The sequence below is a fragment of the Delphinus delphis genome, chromosome 1, assembly GCF_949987515.2.
Source record: "Delphinus delphis chromosome 1, mDelDel1.2, whole genome shotgun sequence".
NCBI lineage: Eukaryota > Metazoa > Chordata > Mammalia > Artiodactyla > Delphinidae > Delphinus > Delphinus delphis.
This window is the reverse complement of record NC_082683.1, coordinates 95,231,834-95,254,870: the sequence shown is the minus strand read 5'-3', so window position 1 is coordinate 95,254,870 and position 23,037 is coordinate 95,231,834. Positions and strand designations below refer to the sequence as shown.

Genomic DNA, 23,037 nt, shown 5'->3' with positions numbered 1-23,037 from the left:
TTTTTTTCTAGTAATATAGATAGATTTGTGTTTGTCTGTATCTACATTTGTATTCTCTATCTATGTTTCCCTTGTGACAACTGTAACTTGTATTTTTATTTGGTGTTAGGGATCCAGGATGACCATTCATTTTGGTCAGTCTCTTGCTGTGGAATTCAGCAAATTAACTGATGTGATCTACTTGACTGTTAAGACTCATGGATACTATGTTATTTTTCAAAGAGCCAATATATTAAGTACTTTCTGATTGTTATTTATAGCTATCTGTATGTTTTATTCAGCACTTATAGAAGTTGCTGTTGAGTGGTGACATATTCAATTGTAGTCTGCTCAAATATATTATTTTTTCTAATATTTTTAAGCTTCGAGATTCAACAGAACAATTTCAAGAATATTATAGGCAACGATTACGCTATCAACAGCATTTAGAACAGAAGGAGCAACAGCGACAGATATACCAACAGATGCTGCTTGAAGGAGGTGTGAATCAGGAGGATGGTCCTGATCAGCAGCAGAATCTTACTGAACAATTCCTCAATAGGTCAGTCTTTTTAGTCACTTTTTTAAATATAAGGAATTATTTAAAAGCTATTAAGAGCATGCAGCAACTGCTACTTGCTGTGTATAGTTTGAAATTTTAAGGCTTTTTAAGTGTTTCAAGTAGTGTGGAGTTACTTAATCTCTTCCATTCACAGCATTCTGAGGGCTCATCTGGTTTTGTCCTTCTTCCCTTTAAATGGCCTTTCACATCTAAGCAAAGGGAGCAGTGAGAGTGGTGGTTTCAGCACATAGCCTGGAAGTAGACTACTTCTGGATCCAGCCCTGTCCCAGGGTAGCTGAGGACCTAGAGGGAGTTACTACCTTCTATTTGCTTCTTTCCTCATCTATTTCACAGGGGTGCCATGAAGATTAAACGCGTTAATCCACGTAAAGTGCTTAAAAAAGTACCTGGCATAGAGTAAGCACTATATTAAGTGTTACCTGTTATTTTTATTGTTATTTTGAGAGCTTAAACTCTCAGATTCTATTGAATTCAGTATAGTAAAATGATTCTTTCTTATAATTTCTGCCAAGACAGTATGAACTTATGTTATTTTTAACTATAGGAGGTAAATATATGGTAACTTTTTTTTTTTAGAAATCAGTAAACCAGAATGTTTGTTTATTTATTTATTTATAAAAATTAATTAATTAATTTTTGGCCACGTTGGGTCTTCATTGCAGCGAGCCGGGGTTACTCTTCATTGCGGTGCGCAGGCTTCTCATTGTGGTGGATTCTCTTGTTGCGGAGCATGGGCTCTAGAAGCGTGGGCTTCAGTAGTTGTGGCACATGGGCTCAGTAGTTGTGGCTAGCGGTCTCTAGAGCACAGGCTCAGTAGTTGTGGTGCACGGGCTTAGTTGCTCCGCAGCATGTGGGATCTTCCTGGACCAGGGCTTGAACCCGTGTCCCCTGCATTGGCAGGCAGATTCCTAACCACTGCACCACCAGGGAAGCCTGAATATGTATATTTAAATGAGCAAGGGTTGTTGGAAGATTGAATTAGCATACATAAAAAATTACTTAGAATAATTTCTAGCATATAGGAGGTATGCCATAAATGTTGGCTATCATCATGATTATAATATGGCAATGCAGTGGGGACTGTCTTTACTTGGTTCAGTAATATTGGAAGTAATCTGCTTGACACTCTGCGTGTTATGCAAGTCAGTGAGCCTGAAACTGATCCTGTCTTCAAACCTTCACACAAGGAACTTGTATTAGTGGTAATCTATAGAGTCTAGGTAGGCTTCTGAACATTCAGTTTGAGGGTCGTTTAATTATCACCTCTGATCAAGTCAGTGGCTTATGAGAATTATCCTAATTTGATGAATTGCTACTTCTAGTTCTTGGATGTCATCTTCATATCAGTAAGTCATGGTTGCAGTTTGACTTCCTGACTGTTTTATTTTTCAGTGAAAGCAGATACCTAGCATTAAGTCAGAACATGAAGTGGCAAAGTTCTGTGATTCTGGTAGTAGTAAGATGTCCTTTCTCAGAAAAAAAGTTAAACTATTCTAGATGGTTTATTCTTCCTTTAAAGACAATAATAAATAGAATTCAAATTATTTCTTATAATTTAGGTTCAGTTTAGAGCATATTTATTATTTAACAACTGTTCTCAATTTCTTTAGAGATTAGAATTTTAAATTGTACTAAAGGTAAGTATGTTATAAAAATCCATAGGATAACCAGGTCTATTATAAATAAATATGAATGGGTGTTTATCCTAAGTTTTCGTAAATTAGTTTCATATAAATTCTCTGTTGCTGTCTTTTTTTTTTTTTTTTTTGGCTGCATTGGGTTTTCGTTGCTGTGCCTGGGCTTTCTCTAGTTGCGGCGAGCGGGGGCTACTCTTCATTACGGTGCACAGGCTTCTCATTGCGGTGGCTTCTCTTGTTGTGGAGCATGGGCTCTAGGCACGTGAGCTTCAGTAGTTGTGGCATGAGGACTCAGTAGTTGAGGCTTGCGGGCTCTAGAGCGCAAGTTCAGTAGTTGTGGTGCATGGGCTTAGTTGCTCCGCGGTATGTGGGATCTTCCTGGACTGGGGCTTGAACCTGTGTCCCCTGCATTGGCAGGCAGATTCTTAACCATTGTGCCACCAGGGAAGCCCTCTGTTGTTGTCTTAACCATTTCTTATCTATTCTGTTTTCTAACTCTTTAAAATAATAGTTCAGGGCTTCCCTGGTGGCGCAGTGGTTGAGAGTCCACCTGCCGATGCAGGGGACACGGGTTCGTGCCCCGGTCCGGGAAGATCCCACATGCTGCGGAGCGGCTAGGGCCGTGAGCCATGGCCGCTGAGCCTGCGCGTCCAGAGCCTGTGCCCCGCAACGGGAGAGGCCGCAACAGTGAGAGGCCCGCGTACCACAAAAAAACAAACAAAAAAAATAGTTCAATCCTTTTTTTCTGGACCTTATATAACTGAGCCTGTACCAGGACATTAAAGTACCTGACTAATACCAAGGACAAATTGAATAGAGATAGAATCTAGAAATTAAAATATACTTTTTTCCCCTTAATGTTTTAGTCTTCCAAATCATTCTAGCAGCAGAGCAGTTTCCAGAATTAAATTTTGTTTCTTCCTTCCCAGAGGCATAGAAAGAGGCAGAGAAATAAGAGTCATGTTCTGTAATAGAACTTACTGAAAAAAATCAACTAAAGCATGATAGGATTATTATTAACAGTACTGTATCACTACTTTATACCTCTTGATATTTTGTTTCTGTTACTAATAATTGGCACTTATAATAGGCACTAATAATTGGCACTTATTATAGGCCTTCCCCATCCTCCCCACTTTGAGAAAATCAATATGATATTTGCATTTTAGATTCTTTATACTTAGCATTTCCCACATTTATTTGACTCAGGATCTTTTTTTTTTTTTTTTGCTGTACACGGGCCTCTCACTGTTGTGGCCTCTCCCGTTGCGGAGCACAGGCTCTGGACACGCAGGCTCAGCGGCCATGGCTCACGGGCCCAGCTGCTCCGCGGCATGTGGGATCCTCCCGGACGGGGCACGAACCCGCGTCCCCTGCATCGGCAGGCGAACTCTCAACCACTGCGCCACCAGGGAAGCCCAGGATCTTTTTTTATGGGGAGCATTTCACAGGATTAGTGTTTCATAGACGATTAGAAGTACTGTCTAGTTAAACATTTTAACTGATAAATATTTAGTAATGGCTGCCAATTCCTTTAATAATATTAAACTGCTCTTCTAAAGTCTTTTTTAAGCCCTAAACATACACATGCACGCATGCACAAGCACACACACGAACACTAATGTTTAATGTAGGTAAATTAGAAAATACAGTGAGCCACAATACCCCTTGGTAGTTACATCCCTTATGTAGTCCTCTCTCATACTAAATCTAGGCGGGAGAAAGTGATTCTCCAGTTCTGGTCTAAATCTTAAGAGAGCCTGGCAGCTTCCTCTGTGCCCTTTGGAGCCCTGAGTCCAGCATAAGGAGTCAGGCTACCCTGACGTAGGGAGACTTGCGGTGAGGGAAAGACCCCAAGGCCACCTTGTTTTGCTCCCTGTTTTATCTCACTAGTGCCTAGATCAGAGCCTGGCAAATAGTTTTTGTAGAATGAATAAATGAATGAATGAGTGAATGTGTGGATAATAGGGATGCCACTTGACTTTGTCCCATCATGGCCTGCTCTAGTCATCCATTTCTTAGTTGATATGACATTACTAGACAGATGAAATGAAAATGGCTTGTTTTGTTTTGTTGGTGAGAAATTTGATAGAGGTGATATTTTTATTATTTTGGGAAATTAATTTTCATGTTGAAAATTGAACCAAAGTTGTACTGGAGAAGAAACAGATTTTTTTTCTGTTTTTTTATGGTAAAAGGTGCTTTAAAAAAATCAGTGATACCCATTATGCCTGTCTCCTTTACAGTGATATACTATAGGAAAATTTGGATCTTCTTTCAGTTTCTTGGTTATGTCTTAAACTGATGATGGTAATTTTTAGTACTAAACTTGTCATATATTATATGTTGTATGTGCATGTATTTACCCTCTCAAATTTTCAGTCTTCTATATGTTAGGAATATGACTAAGTTTTTATTTTAATATAATTATGTTGTTTTATTTTATAGGTCCATTCAAAAGCTAGGTGAATTAAATATTGGAATGGATAGCCTTGGTAATGAGGTACCAGCGCTCAACCAGCAATGTAATGGGAACAAAGGCAATGGATCTAATAATTCTTCCATCACTAGTTTTTCTACACCATCCCAAGACTCTAGTCAGAGATTAACACATGATGCTTCAGATATTCACACAAGCACTCCTAGTAATCCTGGATCAATAAATCACACACCTTTTCTTGAGGAATCACCTTCTTGTGGAAACCAAATGTAAGTGCTTTACTTTGTTAGACCTGGAAATGTTAACTTCATACTAATACATAGACTTGGAAAGTTGAACTTCTCTTTGGAGCCTTACAATTGAAAGTTTTTACAGTTCATTACCTACAAAATTTTTTTTTCTGATCTGCCTTCATTTATCTATATTCTCTTCTACTAACTTCTGAGTCTCTTAATAGTCTCTATTCTCCTATTTTTCTTTTTGCTTTCTTACCACCACCAAGGCAATTCTATTTTTTTATAAGCCATCTTACTCAGAGATCATACAGTTTTAGGCTTTATCTTCTCCCCAGTTTTTTCCCTTGCCATTGGTACCTTTCAACAAATAAGCTTTTAATTCACAGACATCCAGGGCACAAGAAGATGTTTTCTGACATGGTGGAATGATTGCAGCAAGACAGTCTTGGCAGCTCTGGTAGTTACAGCAATTGAGACTTCTTGCATATTTATATTTTCAGTAGTCAGAGAAAAATTTTCATCTTGTTATCAGTAGACAAGTGTTAGTTTATGCAATGGGAATAGTTGAGCATTTTCTTCCTCTATTATAATATTGAACACCTTTGGGAATAGTTCGTTTTAAAATGCATAACTTGCTTTTGGCATTTGGATGTTTACAGGAATTAGCTTTATACATTTAGTATCAAAAACTCTAGTTTTATACTTAAGAATATAAGTTTATTTAATATTTGCTTCTTTATTACAGTTCCTATAACACTTGTTTTGTGTACCCAGCAAACTAGAACTCAGATTTTAAAATTGGTTTTTATTTTTATCAAAGTAATATACATGCATGGTTTAAAAGGACAAATAGCACTTCAAGGCTTAAAACAAAACAGAATCCCCTCTCTTACCCATCTTTGTCCATGACTTCTGTTTCCAGTAGGCTGCCATTTTCAACCTAGTTAGCTGTTACTTTTGCTATGTATCTCCACATTTCTGAATAATCTGCTTCTATTGCTGTTTTTATTATCCCTTGATTCCCTGCCAATTAGATTTAGCTACCATACCTTACCCACAACACATTAATTTTGTCTACACCTTCTTCTAATATACATCAATTTTTGTTTAAATCGGTATTCAGTGTTAACATTACTATGGCCATGTAAATGTTATTTACAACTGAGTCATATAATATGAATATATTTCCTTTCACAAAACTTTTTTGTTTTTCATGGGGGGGAGTAATTGCCTCATTTTTGGTGTGCATGTGTATGTGTATACATGCTTAGTGTTCTTGGTACTAAACTATCTGCAGATGGTGTGACAGAACTGTAAAATCATAAAACTCCTCATTACAGTAAAAAATATTAGGTACTTTCTCTTTCCATTTTTTTTCCCCCTGGGAGATACCCCTCCAAGATCACTCCTGGCTCACTTTATATTCATTGCTTCTAAGTCATTTTATTCAGGCCTAGATAGTCCTGGGACTTTCCTTCACCATTCTCCTGGGAGTTTCCTTTGCCTGTTCCCTGTATTGGATCCCCTGTTTTAGGATCTCATGTAGTTTTCTGAAAAGGGGTACATCAGAGTACAAGTTTCTGAGATCTTGCATGTCTAAGTATTTCATATTTGACTTGTTAGTATAGCTGAGTATAGAATTCTAGAATGGAAATCATTTCTCAGAGTTTCAGAGTCATTGCTACATGCTCACATACATATTGAAAAGTCTGATGCCATTGTGATATGATCCTTTGTATGAGAACTACTGCTTTTTCCACTCTGGAATTTTTTAGGACTTTGTCTTCCCTGATGTTCTAAAACTTCATGATGATACACATCAGAGTAGGTCTATTTTACTTCATTTTGCTGGATACTTCGTGGGCTCTTTTAAGCTGGAAACTTAAGTGCTAGAATATCGAAAACATTTATGTAGCAATTTTCTTACCTCCATTTTATATTGATTAATTTTTTCTGGAATCATTTTTATTTTCTAAGCTCTTATTCTCTAATTTTCCTTATATTTTTTAATAGATATTTTTCTTGTTTCCTGGATTCATTATTTCCCCTTATATTTCTTAGGATTTTAATTATATTTTTGTAGTTTTTGTTTCCTTAATTGTCTTCCTTCTTCCAAATTCCTTTCTTGTTTATTTTACTCTTCGTTTTTTTTGTTTTGTTTTGTTTTGTTTTTGGCTGCATTTCAGGGTTTGCAGGATCGTAGTTCCCTGACCAGGGGTGGAACCAGTGCCCCCGCGGTGGAAGCATGGAGTCCTAACCACTGCACCACCAGGGAAGACTCTAGTCTCTGGTTTTTATTTAGGAGGCTTTCTTCAAGCATTTGACTATTGGGAGTGAGGCATTTTTTAAAAAAGCTGATTGGAAGGAAGGGCCACATGTATGGATGCATGTGTTTACCTGTTGGCCTCACCAAAAAGTGATTAAATGGAAACATTGTTTTATTGTGGGACCCTGAACTGTCAAGTTTCTGTTAGTCTTTTTTCATGGTCCAGATAATTTTTCTAAAGAGCAATCCAGGTTCCTGCCTGGGTTAGTATTTAAGCATAGCAACCAGGATTCTGGAACTAAGCAGGGAAAAGGTACTTGACATCTGACTATAAAATTTGTGGACTTTGACTTAATCTCTTTTCTAGAATGGCTTCTCATTCCTTCCTTACAACTAACTATGCTTTGTGTTATGAGTCCAGAGCCTCTTAATAAATGACTCCAGAGAGTAACTATGACTGGAGTCAGTGGGTGTCATTTACCAAAAAAATAAATATTAGAGATTGAAAGGACAAGTTAGTTTCTGTTTTGATATTCAGAGTAAACTGTACTTGAATTTCTATTCACACAGCTCATCAGAACATTCGGTCATTAAGCCACCTCTTGGAGATTCTTCAGGGAATCTGTCAAGATCAAGAGGGGAAGAGGTAATACTTAGGGGAAGGAAGGTTCATTATTTTTATATTTACTTGCAAATTTTGTCAAGGAATTCTCAACTTAAAGAAAGAACAACCTTTAGAAATAGTCATTATTGTTAATGCTGGTAGTTACCTCAGGGTAGTTGAGCTTTCACTGAGTGAAGTGAAGGGGTTGCCTGAGAAATCACATTTTGAGAGTATTCATATTAATTGTCCAGTGGTGATCTTGGCGCATGAGTTAGGGCTGTGTCACTACTCTCTGAACCCTGTGGTTAATTAGTTAAGGTATTATTATATCTTTACTCCTTTGGGCTTCTCATCAATGCATTTGTTTTTTGCTTTGGAACCCGATATCCTTCTCTAACCAGTATACACCTTCACTCTATCTTATTTTCTCTAGTTCAAATTTTAACCCCATAAACAATAATTATTTCAGATGCTTATGGGGCCAAACAGGTAACATAAATGAATAAAGTTGACTATTTTTGTGATAAGTACATAGGAATATTTGTCCCTTGCACAAAGAAATATGCTGGCCTAGTGTTTCTAGTTCTTTTGATTTTCAAGAAAAGCTAGAAAGTTAGATTTTTATGTGAAATCTATTTTTTCAATGGCAACAAATTAAAAAAAAATTTAAATACACTGGAGAAGAGCAGGTAAAGTTAATTTTGGCTCTGCCACTTCTGCTGTAAAGGAACCCTTAGTAATTATTATTAATGTGCTATTGGCCATTTAATCAATTAGTCATTCGCCTCCATTTTTCTCTTATCTACCCATGCTATTCATTTGGTAAATAGTCACCTTTCTTGTATATGGATTAATGGAAAATGTAGTATTTCTAGTCAAATAAATTGATATGAATAATACAAGAAATCAATTCAGTTACGTAAGACAGATTGTAATATATTAGCTTTAACTCCTACTCCCCCATGAGGATGTATTGCTGAATACATAAAAGTTTGGGTAGGGACATGTATAGTCTCTTCATTGATATAATAATCACTATGGATTCTAGAGCTCTCAGCATACAACCAGAGCTGAAGTGATTTGCCTTTGGAACGTATGAATGTCAAGTACCTACACAAAGAGAATTTGGTTGGGTCTGTGCACCACACCCAGCCTGGAGGGCTCTGTTCCAGGTCCAGGGTCCAGTCCTGGTCAGGGTAGCAGGGTGGTTTCAAATGATACCAATAATAGCAGTCACCAAAGCTTTTATACAGAGCTGTTTCAACTTGCCTTCCTCAGAAGAGGGCTGTGGACAGACAGGTTGACAGTTTAAAATAGAAATGAGGCTGAAATTAAATTTTCTGATTAAAATCATTTTTACAGTTTTAAAAGGGTATTTTACAATTTGAGTTTGAAATATTAAAGTATTCATTGCTGGAGATAATGGCAAACTTTTTTTTTAACCCTAAAATGATTAAATAATAGTGTTTTATATTTCCTACTTTTAGAAACATGAACAGTTTTCTGTTTTTGTAGGAACTATACATGTGGGCTATTTTTTTCCTTGACAGTTAAAGAGAACTTAATATGGGAATGCATATTCTTATATTTTGTCATAGTAAACGAAGAAAAACTTGAATGTCTGTGATCTATGTGAGCTTAGTTTAGCAATGAGTAGCAAAAATAGAAAAATTGGGCTTAATTTGGATTTGCCATTCAAAAGAATGTATGATTGTAGATTATGAACATTAAAGTGATGAAGTGAATAATACAGTTCAGATGAATTTAAAATGAGATAAAGACAAATTCTTTCAAATTCATTTTTTTATAGAATGACTTTCATATTCATTCTTTCCATAGGATGACAAAACAAAAAAGCAGTTTGTTTGTATTAATACCCTAGAAGACACACAAGCTGTTAGAGCAGTGGCTTTTCATCCAGGTGGTGGTCTATATGCTGTTGGTTCAAATTCAAAAACTCTGAGAGTATGTGCCTATCCAGAAGTAATTGATCCAAGGTAAGGATAGATGATTTATTGTGCCATTCTTACTTTAGTTTTTAATTTAGCTATATGGTCCTTTTTTTAAGAATTGCCATTCAGTAGTGTTTAATTTTTATTTCTTTTCCTTTTATTAAGCTTTTACATTTTCGTTTTCAATACTTAGGAAATATACATAAGAATCATCGATTAACTTTATAAGTTGTTTTTCATAAAATGTTTTTGATTAGGCCATTGTTCACTCAATAGTCTAGTTGTCTTTATTTACATGGTTTTTGTTAATTTTTTAAAAAATCTGCAAGATCCTTCTAGCTTAATTACATAAAGACAAAGTATTGCTGGTTATAGACTTGGAGAAAATTTAAAATGTCTTATACTAATAACTTCAAAGAAGTATTAGGTTGAACTATATGAAATTGCTGATATTTGACCATTTTGACCTAGAAAGATTCAATTTTCATTCGGTCAACCTAATTTTGATTTTAGTCTCTTGTTTTAACAGATTATGGGATTTGAAAATAAGAGATATATCTTTAAAGGCATATGTCGCAAAAAACCAGGCACATGACCTTATGTATTAGGTGTACAACTAATTCTTTAAAGTTACTGAGAAAGCATATACCTTAGATATAATCTCACAGAAAACCGAATTTGAACTCTTTTTGTCAATTTATTTGTCAAGGCTTTTACTATCAAAATAAATAGGCATTATAAAGATCAAGAACTATTTGGTAGATTTTGTGGTTAGAGAAATGGCCACAAATGGAATAGTTTTCATACCAGTAGACAAAAACACTCAAATAAAACAAGCTACACATCTTTAAAAATTTAAAAATAAAAAGCAGTACATGTCATAATATGTTTTGGAAACTTTTTACAACCCTTAGGCTTTTTTATTATAACCCCAGTTTGGAGAACAGAGGGGCGAGATTATTTATTTATTTGCATTTTTTGGTATATCTCTTATCTGAAACTAGAAATTTAGGCTTTTGGACTGCAGTAGCATTTAAAGGTTGGGAAGGGGAATAGGGATCATGTTAGATGATAGTAATATAATTTATTGATGCTCATTGTGTTAGTTAAGTAGGATTATATGAGAGAGAATAGGCAGAATTCCAGATCAGGGCGTGGAAAAGAAAAACAATTATGTAGGCAGAGCCAAAGACTTTGTGTATTTAAGGTTAATCTGATCTTAAATTGACTTTCCTCTTTTGTATTTCTCATGCTGGCACAGATGTTTCATAGACTCCCTTGAAGAAACTGATTTTTATGAAAATAAATTCATTTATTTAACAAATATATTTTGAGCTCCTTCTATGTGCTAGGCTTTGGGGATAGTTGTGAGTAAAACAAACATGTTCATTGACCTATGGAACTTCTGTCTTAGTGGCGAAGATGGATATTATGGAGATAGGCACACTAATAAATGTAATTATACATTGTGGTAGGTGCTATGAAGAGAAAGTACAAGGTGCTGTAGCATAGTAAAATGGGAGATGAGGGAACTGGGGAGTCAGAGTAGGACCTCTTTGAAGAAGATGTGTTAAAGCTGAGATCTGAGGATGAGTAGAACCTAGCCATGTGAAGAGAAGGGATAAGATAGTAATTAGAGGGAACATGAAGTGAGAAAGAGCTTGGCTTTTTAAGGAACCAAAACAAGTTCAGATCGGCTGGTGTATTGTGAGCGGTAGTGTGATGAGGCTACGGAGATAGATGTGAACTAAATCATGCAGTTTTGTATCCATTTTGGATTTTATGGTGAGTGCAGTGGGAAGCTGCTGAAAGTTTTCAGCAGAACAGTATTGTGATGTAAACTCTGGGTCAGATGGCAATAAGATTAGATGCTAGGAGAAAGGTAGGAGGCTGTTGTCAATGGCCAGTGTGATGGCAGTGGAAAATGGATGGAGGTAAAATCTATTTAAAGAAAGAATTGGTTGGCCCTGGCAATGAACTGGATGTGCAGCTGAAAAGAGAATCTTGATCTGATTTATTTTCTCTATCACTATTAAGCACGTTGTAAGTGTTGAAGATTTATCAATATTATTGTTTTTTAAAAATTTCTTAATTATGAAAATTTTAAGCATACACAGAAGTAGAGATTAGTACACTGAAATGCATTTGTCAAGATTTTTGTCACATTTCTACATCTTTTTGTTTACTAAAGTATTTTAAGGTATTTTAATCCTAGATATGTCATTTCACCCTTTAGGATAAATCTCCAAAAACATGTACATTTTCTTACATAGACTTGATGTTATCATTATACCTATAGTATCTTAATATAGTCTATGTTTTAAAGTACAGATAAGATGATACTACTCCACTAAACCAGTGTTAGACTCCCATTAAAGGCCAAGCTATAGAGGAGCATGGCATTTGGGACTTTCCCCAGCTGTGCTTGCTGCTCCTCACCCATCATGTCTGTCCCACTCAGTCTCTGGAATGCCCCAGGCTTCTCCCCGCCAGTCCCACAAACTTTTTCCCATGCTGCATACTGGGCTGGTCTCCCCACTATATTTTATCTTCACTGAAGCAGTCTTCCTGCCTTCATCTCTTTCTGTAATAATTCTCCCTGTCCTTTAAGGCCTAGTACCTTGTATTGGACTATAATATTTATACTTGCTTTACTGTATGTGGGTAGTCATGAAACATCTACCCCTGCCAGATACTAAACTCAGGACAGATCTCTTGCCACTTTTATTTTTTCTCTGTCCTTTTCTTTATCCTTTGCCTTCCCCTAGCCCCAGGCAATTGCTCATATTATATGTTTAATAAATGTTTATTGAACTTTTTGACTTAGAAGCATCATCAGCTCTTTTTAAAATTCTTTTGGGAATTTAAAAATATATGAAAATATGTGAAATGAAGACTTAAATATCCTCTTCCCTATGTGGTCTGAAATAAGACTTAAGATTAGTATAATAATGGTTAATAATTTTACTTTTGGATTATAAATATGCTTTAAATTTATTTTGTCTAAGAGTTTGAAAATTGTTGTTAACATATTGTCTGATACTTTTTTTGCTCCCTCCCTCAAGAACAACCATAACGCAGAACTTCACATTCACTTCACATTCATTAACCTTAGTAAGCAAGAAATTGAAATATCTTTTTGCGATTTTTCTTTCTAGTGCACATGACATCCCTAAGCAGCCAGTGGTGCGTTTTAAAAGGAATAAGCATCACAAAGGATCCATTTACTGTGTGGCCTGGAGTCCTTGTGGACAGTTATTAGCGACAGGATCAAATGACAAATACGTCAAAGTGCTGCCCTTCAATGCAGAGACTTGTAATGCAACAGGTAGGGGCCGAGTATGCAAGCAGTAGCTTGCCAGTGTGTTCTTTATGTTTCCCCATGTGTGTCTCTGATATAGCTCTGTACTGTTTTTAGTAAAATCTAAGAATATACCATTAAGAATTCTTTTACATTCTAATTGCTTGTGTTCATGAGGCATTATTCTTTTCTTTTTTGTGGTACGCGGGCCTCTCACCGATGTGTCCTCTCCCGTTGTGGAGCACAGGCTCCGGACGCACTGGCTCAGCGGCCATGGCTCACGGGCCCAGCCGCTCCGTGGCATGTGGGATCCTCCCGCACCGGGGCATGAACCCGTGTCCCCTGCATTGGTAGGCGGACTCTCAACCACTGCGCCACCAGGGAAGCCCGGCATTATTCTTTTTTAATCAGTTCTTACAAGGTGGCCAGGTGGTGTCTAATCCTCAGAAAATTATTGTCATCAGAAAAATAACTTTTATATAACTTCCAGAATTGTATTAGTGAATATTTTCCAGAGAGTATCTGTTTTTTCTTTATTTTCTTTGGGATAAAAGCCAAGAAGGTAACTCTGCATATAGCTCTGTTTTAGTGATGATGATAACCTAGTCGGTATTTTGATTTCTTGACTTTTTTTACTCAGTAAAGTGAAATTGATTATTATATCAATTCCAAAATGAAAATATAAACCATACCATTCTACTGTTCTACTACTCTTGGTCAGTTTGGAGGCATTTTAGCAATCTCAAATTATCACAGTAAGTTGAGCAGCGTCTTTTTTTAAAATTCTTATTGCTGTTTCAGGACCGGATCTGGAATTTAGTATGCATGATGGGACAATTAGAGACTTGGCATTTATGGAAGGCCCAGAAAGTGGTGGAGCTATTTTGATAAGTGCTGGAGCAGGGGATTGTAACATTTATACAACCGATTGTCAAAGAGGACAGGGCCTCCATGCTCTGAGTGGGCATACCGGTATGTGATATCAGTCTCAGATGCTATTCTTCTTTTTGTTCATCCCATGCTTTTTCCCCCTATGCATTTTCATTAATGGGGGTATATTGCATCAAAAGGGATTTCTTTAGGACAGGAAATTTTTATTTCAAAAATTTAAATTGTGAACTTTGGATAACAACACAGTAATGATAGCTAACATTTTCCTTTACTTATACACATAATTCCTTAATTTAATCCTCACAACAACCTTATAAGGCCAGAAGTTCTATCTCCATTTTACACATGGAAAAGGCAAAATGACCTGCTCATTATCTTACTGCCAAACATGGCAGAACAGGTCTGTCCCTTCCAAAGCTGGTGATCTAATCCCACAATCCTGTGCTTCCTCTTTGGAAAATTTGCCCTAATTTCAAATGATAATATTTTTTTCAGTACTAATTATGATGTCCTGAAATATTTGACTCACCAAAAAAGGTTAAGTTTATACAGCATGGTTTTGATGTGCCTTTTACTGAATTTAATTTTTTGAAAATTGCCAGTATATTTGATATATATGGAAAATCCCTGCCACACAGTATATTTGATTAACTAGATTAGATGTGCTCAACAGTAAGGAATACTTAGCTTTGAATGTGTTTTAGAAAAATACTGTTCCATGGTAATAACTGATTATATGATCTTTTAGGGCATATTTTAGCGCTTTACACTTGGAGTGGCTGGATGATTGCGTCTGGTTCCCAAGATAAGACTGTTAGGTTCTGGGATCTCCGTGTACCAAGCTGTGTTCGCGTTGTTGGCACAACATTCCATGGAACTGGTAGGTTTTTTTGGAATTTAAATAAATTTATATGAGAAAGAAACTGTATAGATTGCACTCACTTCTTCTCCCCTGCAAAACATGTTAAAAAAAAATAGGAACCATAGAAACTAACTACTTGGCATTTTATTGATTACCTTAAATTCTTACAAAATGCTTTCATCTGTTAGTTTATTTGTAAAAATAATATTCAGCTAAGGAAACCAAGGCCCGAGGAGATTAAGTATCATGCGCTAATTATTCTGTTAGCAGGGTCGTTTTAGAACTCAGACCTTTTAAAAAAAACATGTTTTAATTGCATACACATGACAAAAATTGAGCAAAAGGGTGTAAAACATTTTCTTCCCACTCCTGTTTCTTGGTGTCTTTCCCTAAGGGACCAGTTTCTTATTTATTCTTCTAGGAATATTCTGTAAGTATATAAGCAAAAAGTTTGTATATCATAATCTCCCTTCTCCTTTAAACACACATATACACAGACACAAATGGTAGCATATGACATGTACCTTGCTTTTTTAATTTAACATGGATTGCTCCGTGTAAACTGAGGCTACTGCTCTTTGTGTTATATCACCTTTTAAAATACTGGTATCTAAAAGTGACAGTATTCTGCCATTGTCTTTATTTTAGAGTCCCTTTTCGGTCTTTGTAGTTTTTTTTTTTTTTTTTTTTTGAGGTATGCGGGCGTCTCACTGTTGTGGCCTCTCCCGTTGCGGAGCACAGCTCTGGACACGCAGGCTTAGCGGCCATGGCTCACGGGCCCAGCCGCTCTGCGGCATGTGGGATCTTCCCGGACCGGGGCACGAACCCGTGTCCCCTGCATCGGCAGGCGGACTCTCAACCACTGCCCCACCAGGGAAGCCCTGCCTTTGTAGTTTTTAATAGCAGTTCTGTGGTGCTATTCCAAGTGAAAAGACCTGTCTTATATTCTTAATTTTTTTGTTTTTTCTGTAATGCTTTAGCTATTCTCTCAACTTTCATGGATCTTCTATACTTTGAATCAAACCAGATATGTTCTTCCACTTGTCTGCTCATGGTCAGGTCCTCTCATGTTTGGTCTTAGCTTTACTAGCACGTTGCCAGAAAGGTCTTCTTTGCCTTAATTGGGACCTTACCATTATTTTCTATCTTCGAACTTGTTTTTCTCCTTTATACTTCTCATCACTATTTAAAGTTATATATTTGTGTGTTTATTGCTGGTCTCCTTCAGTAGATTTTAAGTTTCACAAAGGCAGCAGTCATATCTGTTTTATTTCTCAGAGTAGATTTAACATCTACCATAGTGCCTGGCCCAAGGGAGTAGTGATCTAATAACTTTGTTGAATAAATGAACCTAGAATTCTGTTGGCACCATAAACTTTGCACTTGTAAAGCTAAGCTCATTATATTCCCTTGGAAATCCGCTCTTATTCCCATTTTCTCTGTGTTTGATAATGGTTCTCTTATTTCCTTGTGCACATAGATTTGAAATCTGGGGCTCATTTTTCACTTCTTTTTTTTGCCCCCATCCAGGTAGTTAGTTGACAAGACTGTTGATTCTTTATTCAATTTTTTCCTGAAATCTGTCTACATGTCATCATTCAGGCCCTTATTCTCTCATTATTCTACTGTTCTATCTTGTCTTCCAGTGGTTTCCCTTCTATAGTCTGTCCATTTTAATTTGATACACATTTTCACATAGATTAATCTTCCCAGAGCACTCCTTGGATCATGTAAACCTCTTGCTTAGAAACCTGCAGTGATGTTGGGCTGTGTATAGGAACAAGCTCACACTCTGCAGTTTGGCTTTCAAGATGCTTGACGGTCTGGTCCTAACCTGCTCTTAGGTCTCAGCTACAAGCTACCTTTTATGTTAACTTGTGAAAGCAAGAAACTGCAGTCAAACTAAGCTACCTATCCTTAAACATTTTTATTCCTTTCCTTTAAACATTTTCTCATGTAATTCCTCCTGATAGACTCTTCTTTTCTCTATCAAAAATTCAAGCAAAGATTATTTCTAATTACATATATGTGTAATACATGTAAACACATTCTCTCTTATTTATGCTGTTTACTATTCTTCAAGATCTAACTTATGTCCCTTTTTTCTGTTAAGTTTTCGCAGGCCACTTTGGTCTAGAGTAGTGCTCTCAACCTTATTTTCATTATTGCTAATTAATACATTAATACTAAGGAATGAGATTTTGGTTTGGTAGGGCTGAACTTCGAAGGGTTACAAACCATTGTTAATATTTAGGATTTTTTTGTCCTCTGAGAACCAGTTTGCACCCCCATGGAGGCATTATTCCGTGGCCTAGAGTCAAGGGTCCAACCTGTAGACTCAGAGCTTAGTTTTTGTTCAGTTCCTGTTGGCGGTTAATCATGTGTTGCTTAGAGATATTTCCCACACTGTGTCCTAAAACATATTTTGTTATTTAATCTTTTGTTCCCCCAACTAGACTCTGAGCTGGGTATGGGAGAATTTCTGGACACTTACCCAGTAGTGAAAACACTGCATTAGGAAAAGTGGCTCGTCTATTGCACTATAGGTAATGCTGCTCCAGGGGGTTCTCCCAAAGGACAAAAAAAAAGGAGCTTTCTCATTTCTCACAGAATCTTGCTTCATATATCCTCTAAAAAAAGGATACAAGTATTTATTGGTTGACAGTTTGGATTTTTCCATAACTGAACAGTATTGATAAGCTACATTAAATCTTTAGTGTATGGTTCAGTGAACATAAGTAGCTGTTGTAGTTTAGCTATATTGATTTTTGCATATCGAACCTTCCATTCCTCCTGCTCTACAGGCAGTGCAGTGGCATCTGTAGCTGTAGATCCCAGTGGCCGTCTCTTAGCCACAGGACAAGAAGATTCCAGCTGCATGTTATATGACATAAGAGGAGGAAGAATGGTACAAAGTTACCACCCTCATTCCAGTGATGTTCGCTCTGTTCGATTCTCTCCTGGAGCTCACTACTTGCTAACAGGATCCTATGATATGAAAATAAAGGTGACAGACCTACAAGGTGATGGAAATTGACCTCTTTCCTTTTTTTAGTCTTTCCTATTCTATTTGGAATCTTTCTTTTATGTTAATCTAGTGTGATTGACTATACAACATTTTCAACTTTTAGTTTTATAGCTTCTGCTGAGCAAATTACTTGGTAAATGTATTGAGAAGAATTGTAACAAATTATTAAATTGAGTGAATAGTCTTATTGTTAAATAGTTTTTAAAATATTTAAAAGAATCAACATTTTTTATACTGAGTCATTTTGAGTTCAGTGATGGTAGGTGTTAAAATATACATTTATGTATCAATACTCCTGCTGCTACTTTAAAATAACGTAGTGTATAATCTGTATAATTATATCTTCAGTATCTAGTTTTGTTTTTAAACATACATTAAGCAAATATTTACTGTGTACCAACTAGGGACAGACAGAGAGATGAATGAGACAGGTAACTTTCTTCCTGATGGAGCTTATATTTTAGAGGTCAGTAAAAACCAAACCAGTAAACAGTGTAATTTTAGGTATTGGCAAGTGCTGTTAAACGATTAGCAAGGCAGGAGAGAGTGACAGGGTGGCTAGGGGAAGACTGTGCTGGACAGGCTAGAGCAAGTCTCACCAGGGAGGTGCCATTTGCACAGAGACCTGGTGAGAAGAACAAGCTGTGCCAGGACCCTAGGAACAGACCATAGCATGGTCAAGGTGCTGAGGCAGGCATGGATTTGGCTTGCTCATGACACTGCAAGAAACCAGTATGGCTGGAACTTCGTGAACCGAGGGAGAGAGAGGCGGGAGAATAAATCAGAGGCAGGGTTTTGTAGGCATTTAAAAAAGCATAATAGGAATCCTTCGGAAGATTTAAAATAGGGAGTGATATGGTCTGTAAATTTAAAAAATAATTTTGAATTATAGGGAGAGTGTGAAAGTATAAATATCTGCGAGGAGGCAATTGGACCAATTCAGGTGGAAGATGATGGTGGCTTGGACTAGGGTTGTAAAGGCAGAGGTAGTAAGAAGTGACTGAATTACCGATGTATTTTAGTTTGTTTCTGTTAAGTTTGGGGAGTGAGGGAAAAAGGAATCAGTGCTGATTCCTAGGTTTTTGGCATGAGCAAGCAGATGGTACCATTGAGATGAGGAAGACAGGTAGGGAGAGGAACAGGTTTAGGCAAGAAAATCAAGAGTTTGTTTCAAACAAGTTATACTTAAGTTGACTGTCAAGGCAGTCAAGTGAAATGTCAAATAGTTGTTTGTCTACTAGTCGAGCTCAGGTGAGAAGTCAAGGTTGGAGATGAAATGCGCATGAATCTTAAGTATATAAATGGCTGCGGTAGTATGGTACTAGGTGAAATTTCACAGGAGATGAGGTATAAAGGGAACAAGAAATTTGAAGGCTGACTATTGGGATTCACCAAACTTTAACTCGGGAAGAAGAGGACAAACATCAAAGAAGGCTGAGGTGTGGTGGCACTGAAGTCAGGGGGATATCAAGGGGAGAGAGTTTCAAGGAGAGAGTGGCAGCCGTGTCATGTTGCTGTGTATATGTTACCAAATACTGCTCACATAATTAGGTCTTCAGTAATTTAAACTGTTTAAACTTTTCAATGTACTATATTAATGTATTAGGCTTTTACATACTGTAATGTCTTAAAGTAATAGGAAGTCTATGAAATCTATACATATTTTGTACTGTAAGTCAAATCTCTTTTCTTTAATTTAGGAGACCTCACTAAACAGCTTCCTATCATGGTGGTGGGGGAACACAAGGACAAAGTCATTCAGTGCAGGTGGCACACCCAGGATCTTTCCTTCCTGTCGTCCTCTGCAGACAGAACTGTAACCCTCTGGACATACAGTGGATAGAGTACAGCCAATGTCAGTCTATGCAGTGAGGGCACAGACTTAAGACTACTGAGTTGTGAACATTACAAATTTGAAGAACATGGACTGACCTGGAAGGTGGCTTAGCACAAGGAGGCCCCTTATTACCACGTATCCCTGTGATAGGAGCTGTTGGGTGGTGTTATTCTGCAGTGCTTTCAGTCTTCCATGTGAGCTCGTGCTGCTGTGACCTGCTGTATGTAGTCTTGTTGCCAAAGTCTGCGGAAGAGCTCTTATGTTGTCAGTGTGCACTCTAAGTCAAGGTGGCCGATGTGTTTACAGTTTAGTATTAAATGCATTCCTTGGTCTTCGCCTAAATGACAGTTTTATATACACATTGAAACTGAACTATACTTTAAGCATATTATTACATGTAATGCAACCAAGTTCTACACAGATTAAACATAGATATTCAGAAATTACTTTTGCTTTTCTCACAATCCCATGATATTGTATCACTTGTCAGCTAGAGATCAGAATTTTATATGTCTCCCCAGAGTTACATTGTTGTTTTAACTAAGGATCACTATGGAGTTTAAAAATGGGTGGAAAACTGCTTCTTAGTTCATTATGTGGTATAGGCCTTTTCTTTTTTCTTAAACCCAGGGATAGAATTACTCTTTTGTCACATTATTTTGTTTCAGGCTTAAAAGGTAAATGTGTTTGCTTCATAAACTTGTTAATTTCAATTTTTTTGGGTGCAACAAGATACCTCCCTTCTAAACTGTACTGTAGGCAGAGCAGCAGCGTTATGTGATGCAACACTTGATGGTACAGTAAATTTACCGGCTAGCATTTTTCCTTTTCAAAATTAAAAAATTTGCCATAGACTATAGCATGGCTTGAAATGCTAAGTCTGCATGATAATTTAAAATGGAAAATTTAAACTTTGCACTCCAAAAGCTTATTTGGATTCTTTTCTTGCACTGTTTTGTGTAATGCAGAATAATGATTTTATTTCTATGGTATTGTAGATCCTAACATTTATGTATCTTTATTTTCATATTGTACAGTAATTTTACTTTAAATTATTAAATAGCCTATTTTATTTATTTCAAATGCAGTTGAGTTGATTCTAATTATTGAACTGTCTGTGCACTGTATGTAGCAAGCATTTTTAATCTATTGTATACAAGTGGAAAGGGTATTAGAAGTGTAACTGTGCTATTATTTCAATAAAGACCTCTTGACACCTTAAATTATTCCTGTTCCTCAGTGTCTGTGGTTTTCAGTTTAGAGTGTTGTTTTTTCCAGTTTACTTGGCAGTAGTGTGGTCCAGTGGATGAACCCCACAATCACAAGTTTCTTTTTAAATTTCTCATAGTAACTTACTTTTCAATCCTTCACAACTGTCTTACTTTTGTGTGTCTTCTCTTTTATTCACTATCTAGAGGACTATATATACTGAACATATTGTAAAAGTTAATTAATAAAAGCTGGGCAAAATATATAAATTCTAACTTTGACTACAAATACATTGAATTGAGTACTTTAGAAATAAAATATGATTAGCTTGTGGATATTCAGCAGTACAATTTTCCTACCTCTCAGGCATGCAGAAGGGAATTCTGCTAAAATCAGGCCACAGTCTCCTTTAGTTTACTTTCATACTTAGCTTTACACATTTTAGATATTATAGCAGGCCATTAGTGTTAATTTAAAACTAGAAAAAAAGGGCAATTTCTTGATGTAGACCAGATCAACTTCATGGTAAAAAGTGTTCATAAAATTATGTATTCTACCTCCCTCACTATCAAGGAGAAAACTTTAAGATCCTCCCATATGTTGGGTGTTTGTACTTTGCAGTGCATTAGATATAAGCACTAGAAATTATCTTACTTATTTCAGTAACTGTCTGGTTACATATGTCCTTTTTCCTGTGCCTCCACACTGTCTTCTGCATGGAGGTGAATAGATTCTTGGAGGTTCATGTGAAAGAGAAAATACGAGAACTGAAGTATCTATAGTCTCTGAATCCTCTGTTGGGGGTTCAGGGAAGGAGACTGGGGATGGGAGGGTGGTGTAGAAGTTCCTGACTTCTCCCTGGCAGAAGCTTCAGAGGTCTGATTCAAATTTCACTTTTAAAAAAAAATTTATTTTTAATTTTTTTGGCCATGCTGCTCAGCTTTCAGGATCTTAGTTCCCTGACCAAGGATTGAACCCAGGCCACGGCAGTGAAAATGCCAAGTCCTAACCACTGGACAGCCTGGGAATTCCCCAAATTTCATTTTTTTAATGTTTAATTATTTTTAAAAAATTGTGATAAGCCAAAGGACATAACAGTGAAAGGGCAACCCATGAAATCAGAGAAAATACTTGCAAATCATGTCTGATAAAGGATTAATATCCAGAATATATAAAGAACTCCTACAGCTCAACAACCACCAAAAAAAAAGTCTGATTAAAAAATGGGCAAAGGACTTGAATAGACATTTCTCCAAAGAAGATAGACAAATGGCCAATAAGCACATGAAAAGATACTTAATATCATTAATCATTAGGGAAATGCAGTTGAAAACCACTGCACACCCAATAGGATGGCCGCTATCAAAAGAACTAAGTGTTGGCATGCATGTGGAGAAATTGGAACTCTTGTGCATTGTTGGTGGGAATAAAAAATGGTGCAGCCACTCTGGAAGACAGTATGGTGGTCCCTCAAAAAGCTAAAAATAGAATTACCGTTTGATCCAGCAATCCCACTTCTAGGTATATATGCTCAAAAGAATTGAAATCAGTGTCGCAAAAAGATATTGTACACTGATGTTCATAGCAGCATTACTCACAAGAGCCAAAATGTGCAAGAAACTGGAGTCCAACAGATAAATGGATAAACTGTGGTATACAATACAATGGAATATTATTCAGCCTTTAAAAAGGAAGGAAATTTTGATATATGTTACAACATGGATGATCCTTGAGGATATTATGTTAAGTGAAATAAGCCAATCACAAAAAGACAAATATTGTATGATTCCACTTGTATGAGGTACCCTAGAGCAGTCAGAGTTATAGAGATACGAAGTTATAGAGTCTCTTTGGTGATTGCAGGTGGCTGGGGAGGAAATGAACTGTTTAAGGTGTACACAGTTTCAGTTTTGCAGGATGAAAAGATTCATGGAGATGGATGGTGGTGATGGTTGCACAAGTATGAATGTACTTAATGACACATCTGTACACTTAAAAATGGTTAAGATGGTAAATTTTATGTCAGGTGTATTTTTTAAAAAAATATTTATTTATTTTGGTTGCTCTGGGTCTTAGTTGTGGCATGCGGGATCTTTTAGCTATGGCCTGCGGACTTTCTTAGTTGCAGCATGCGGACTCTCAGTTGCAGCACGCATGCGGATCTAGTTCCCCGACCAGAGATCCAATCTGGCCCCCCTGCATTGGGAGCACG

The 23,037-nt window shown here is 36.7% G+C and overlaps 1 protein-coding gene across 2 annotated transcripts in view; it reads left to right on the top strand.

Annotated features, from left to right (window-relative positions):
- The window catches only part of WDR47 (WD repeat domain 47), a 57,898-nt gene extending 37,056 nt beyond the window's left edge, over window positions 1-20,842 (top strand). For both annotated transcript variants that reach the window (XM_060026562.1, XM_060026553.1), the window contains exons 7-15: window positions 363-541; window positions 4,648-4,908; window positions 7,712-7,787; window positions 9,585-9,742; window positions 12,856-13,025; window positions 13,800-13,970; window positions 14,638-14,769; window positions 17,556-17,774; window positions 19,480-20,842. In XM_060026562.1, the coding sequence (XP_059882545.1) occupies window positions 363-541; window positions 4,648-4,908; window positions 7,712-7,787; window positions 9,585-9,742; window positions 12,856-13,025; window positions 13,800-13,970; window positions 14,638-14,769; window positions 17,556-17,774; window positions 19,480-19,622 (1,509 nt within the window). In that variant the 3' untranslated portion in view covers window positions 19,623-20,842. The remainder of the gene's footprint in view (window positions 1-362; window positions 542-4,647; window positions 4,909-7,711; window positions 7,788-9,584; window positions 9,743-12,855; window positions 13,026-13,799; window positions 13,971-14,637; window positions 14,770-17,555; window positions 17,775-19,479) is intronic.
- The last annotated feature ends 2,195 nt before the right edge of the window (window positions 20,843-23,037 follow it).